Source organism: Myotis brandtii, unplaced genomic scaffold (genome assembly GCF_000412655.1).
Source record: "Myotis brandtii unplaced genomic scaffold, ASM41265v1 scaffold187, whole genome shotgun sequence".
In the NCBI taxonomy this organism is placed as follows: Eukaryota; Metazoa; Chordata; class Mammalia; order Chiroptera; family Vespertilionidae; genus Myotis; species Myotis brandtii.
The window spans coordinates 2983489-2987163 of NW_005356944.1; the positions used below are offsets into that span (position 1 = coordinate 2983489).

Sequence of the window (3675 nt, forward strand, 5' to 3'; positions counted from 1 at the left end):
TGCATTTGGAGCCCAGCGCAGCCTCTTCGTGGGCGGGGCTGGGGTTGGTCCCAGCACCCCATGGCCCTCAAGGAAGGGAGGGGCAGCTGCCCAGAGCTTCAGGGCCTGTGGAAATCCAGGGTAAGATCAGATTGGAATCAGGAGCTTCGAGGCTGGTCGGTGACCGCCACCTCTGGCAGCTGAGAGGGTCCCCAGCCACCATGGTTACCTCGGTCATCTTCCCCAGCGCTGCATCCCGCCCCGCCCTGGGTCTCAGGTGGAAGTCCTGGCCTCCCTGGCGCTCACACTGCCTTCCGTTCTCCTCGGGCTCCTGCTCCAGCGTCTCCCCCCACAGCCCCTGTGCAGCTGCCCTTCACAGTCTGAATACAGCCTCTCAGCGACATCGTCACTGGGCATTCAGGGCTCGGCCTGCACACAGGACCTCCCAGCAGCACATGGGGCAGCTGCAGGTGCCACCCCCACTTCACAGACAGGGAAAGCGAGCCCCAGAGAGGCCGTGCCACCTACCTGGCGTCTCCGAGCGGGAGATTGGCGATGGTGCCTCGGAGCCAGCAGACCTGGGTGCCCACCCCATCCATCCCCCTCCTCAAGCCTATGTGACTTTCCTGGGCCTCAGCTTTCTTGAGGGGCACCGGGCTCTAGCCACACCCAGGCTGGCACAGAGCTCGGCATGGTGAGCACCTGGTTATTCTTATTAGAGGAATCCCAGGCCTGTGGCCTTAAGGGGACCTGCTTCGTCCTCCCCGGGTCCCAGGCCAGGGAAACAGGCCTGTCCCTTCTCACCATCCAGCGATTTAGCAACTCCTGCCCCCGCCCCGCCCCCCACACCCAGAAGCAGCAGGTCCAGGACAGAAACGGCTGAGTGGGTGACCCTCAGCCTGCTGTGAGGGTCCGTGTTCCCGGGAGCCCTGGCCTGCCAGCCCCGGGACCTCGGGTGAGGCAAGAAGGGGAAGCAGAGTGGGGATTGGCAGGAACAGTGAGGGGCCAGCGGCCAAGGGAGCAGGATACGGACAACACACCTTCCACCCCGGCTGGGTACCACACCCACTGCCTACCTGACCCGGGGTCTGCAGCTGAGGCCGGCCAAGGTGCCCCATCTCCCCAGGGTCAGGCTGCCCTGCTCCCCGCCCAGCCTCGGTGGGGGGTGGGGCCCCAGGCAGGCTCCTTGCTGTCTGTGCCTGATCTCCATCTCCTCCAATGGGGAGACCAACGGGGCCCCTCCCAGCTGTCCTGGTTAAATGAGTCACTCAGGCACAGGTGATGGCACCTGACTTTTTAATCCTCACCTGAGGATATTTTCCCATTGATTTTTAGAGAAAGTAGGAGGGAGAGAGACAGAGACAGAGAAACATCCATGTGAGAGAGACACATTGATTGGTTGCCTCCCGCACAGGCCTTGACCAGGGCCAGGGATTGGGTCTGCAACCGAGGTATGTGCCCTTGACCGGAATCGAACCTGGACCCTCCATAGGCCGGCACTCTATCCACTGAGCCAAACGGCCAGGGTGGAATCTGACTTTCTTATGAACTTAGGCAGCTCAGATGTGCCCAGGATGGTGGTGGACTTGGGGAACCCTGTCATTTCTGGGTCCTTTGCGAGGTCACAGGCCCAGGGCCCCCCCAGACCCTAGTGGAAGGCAGCCTTGGCTTCCATGCATGCCTGGTTGTGCCCGGCTCCTCGCTCCCCAGCGGGCAGCTCCTGGGGGCCAACCAGCAGGGGGCAATATTGGGTGAGTTTGCCTCAGTGTTGCCAAGAGAGGCTGCTGGAAGGTTCCATCCAGATTTCCACTCCCCCCCCTCCGCCAAAAACCAGAGCTCCCACCCTCACCTTGAAGTGCACCACTCCAGTGCCCGGTGCCGTGCCTTACATTTTTGTGGGTTCTGCCAAGGCTCTAACGAAAGTGCAAACAACCCTGGGAGGCAGGAGAGGGTGGGGTGCTGTGCCCCAGCCCCCATCAGAAGTCTGTGAGTGACAGCGGGACCGAGGGGCGGGAGGAGCAGCGCGGCTTCAGTGGGCGCTCCCTGCTCACAGGAAAACGCTTCGTTAACCTCAGGAGGACAGCAAGCGCTCTCTCATCCCACCTTGTGACAAGGAAACTGAGGCAGAGAGAGGGTGAGTGTCTTGCCCAAGGTCAGGCCTAATATTAAGAGGCAGAGCCGGGGACACCAGCCCAGATGCGGGTCCAGAGGCCGCAGGCTCTTGCTCCTGGGTCTCCGCAGGGCCAGGCGCCTTCCTCCCAGAAAAAGAGTGGAGCCTGGGGCCGAGAGGGGCTCTGAGCATGTCCCTTTCTGCCACACCGCCACCCTCTCTAAGGGCCATGGTGCCCGAGGTAACTGCCCCAACCAGAGCCAGAGGCCTGTGGGGTCAGCTTGGCCCCAGTCACACCCAGTGGGCCGGGGAGGGCTCCAGCCAGGCTCTCAGCACAGAGGCCCCTTGGGCCGCCATCCTGTTGGCTGCAGCAGGCTCTGCCCTCGGGCCATGGAGTTTCTAGAAAGCTGAACGCATTGTGACAGCAGCCATTGCACAATAGCGGGCAGCCCTGGAGGCACTGACTCCGGCTCGACTGGACTCGCTCTTGATAAACACCACGCCAGCTGGTGGGTGTTCTCACTGCCCCCTAACGAGCAGGAGAGTGGGTGCTAGGACCCCCAACGATGAGTTAAGTCTAGTGGGGGGAGGGGGTGAGAAGGAGGGGGAGGTCCAGGGAGGAGGACAGGATGAAACTGGGTATTTATTACACATGTGACCCGGTGCAGCAGGAGCAGAGCCAAGGGGCCTTGTGAGGTGTGGGAGGGAGTAACCAGGGTGGGCTGCCTGAAGGAGGCATCAGGCAAGCTGAGACCTGAAAGGAGGAAGTCAGAAGGGCAGGAGGAAAGGGTCCCCCGGGTCCTTGGCACCAGGCCAAGGAACGAATGCGGCAGAGCGCTCCTCTGTCAAGTAAACAGGTGGGGCCCCGGGGGAATGTCGGGCCTCTACTCCACCTGCCAGCCCTGGCTGGTGACTGCCCCTCAACCCCTTGTCCCCACTATTCCCTGCTCCTCCTACACAGCGGCTGCCCCCACTGGGGTGGGCAGCAGAGCCTCTGGGAGGCTGTTCTCTCCCTGTCTTTTTCGGGAACAGGGAGAGGAGGCCCCTGCTCTCTGTCACCCTCTGAGCCACTGCCACCCTTGGCAATGCCCTCCCATTGGGGGTGGGGTGGGGAACAGAGCATTCTGTGTCTGGAACGTCCCCATGTGGTGGCTGTGGTGGCGGTTGGTGGACTGCCCCTCTCCTTATCAAACTCCTCCTGGCCACTCCAGGCTTGGCAGGGTGAGGGCAGTCCCGTTCCCAGGAGGGGCACTGGGAAGGGGAGGGGTCCGGGCTTGGGGCTGATTTCTGTTTGGTCCCTGGCTGCCTGCCCACCCTTAGGGGCTGTGGAGTAGCTGTCCCCAAGCCCACACCAGTCCTCAGGGTCCAGGGCTCCCCTGTCCACTGACCAAGGGGAGCTGTCTGTGCATTTGGTGTGTGCTGTGTGTGTGCGTGTGCTGTGTGTGTGTGCTGTGTGCGTGTGCGTGTGCTGGGTGCTGTGTGTGTGTGTGCTGTGTGTGTATGTGTGTGTGTGTGTGTATGTGTGCTGTGTGTGTGCTGTGTGTGTGTGTGTATGTGTGTGTATGTGTGCTGTGTGTGTGCTGTGT

At 62.1% G+C, this 3675-nt stretch overlaps 2 protein-coding genes across 6 annotated transcripts in view; one reads left to right on the forward strand and one right to left on the reverse strand.

Annotated features, from left to right (window-relative positions):
• The window catches only part of LOC102255571, a 5844-nt gene extending 4627 nt beyond the window's left edge, over positions 1-1217 (reverse strand). Inside the window, exon 1 of the mRNA XM_014538121.1 lies at positions 1056-1217. Within this exon, the coding sequence (XP_014393607.1) occupies positions 1056-1097 (42 nt within the window). The 5' untranslated portion in view covers positions 1098-1217. The remainder of the gene's footprint in view (positions 1-1055) is intronic.
• Positions 1-3675, forward strand: part of ALDH3B1 (aldehyde dehydrogenase 3 family, member B1) — a 19156-nt gene that overhangs the window by 1810 nt on the left and 13671 nt on the right. Inside the window, exon 2 of one of the 5 annotated variants that reach the window (XM_005864339.2) lies at positions 2033-2113. The exons of 3 other annotated variants lie outside the window; for them this stretch is intronic. The gene's annotated coding sequence lies outside the window, so the exon portion shown is untranslated. The remainder of the gene's footprint in view (positions 1-2032; positions 2114-3675) is intronic. One more of the 5 variants, XM_014538114.1, reaches the window with a different exon arrangement.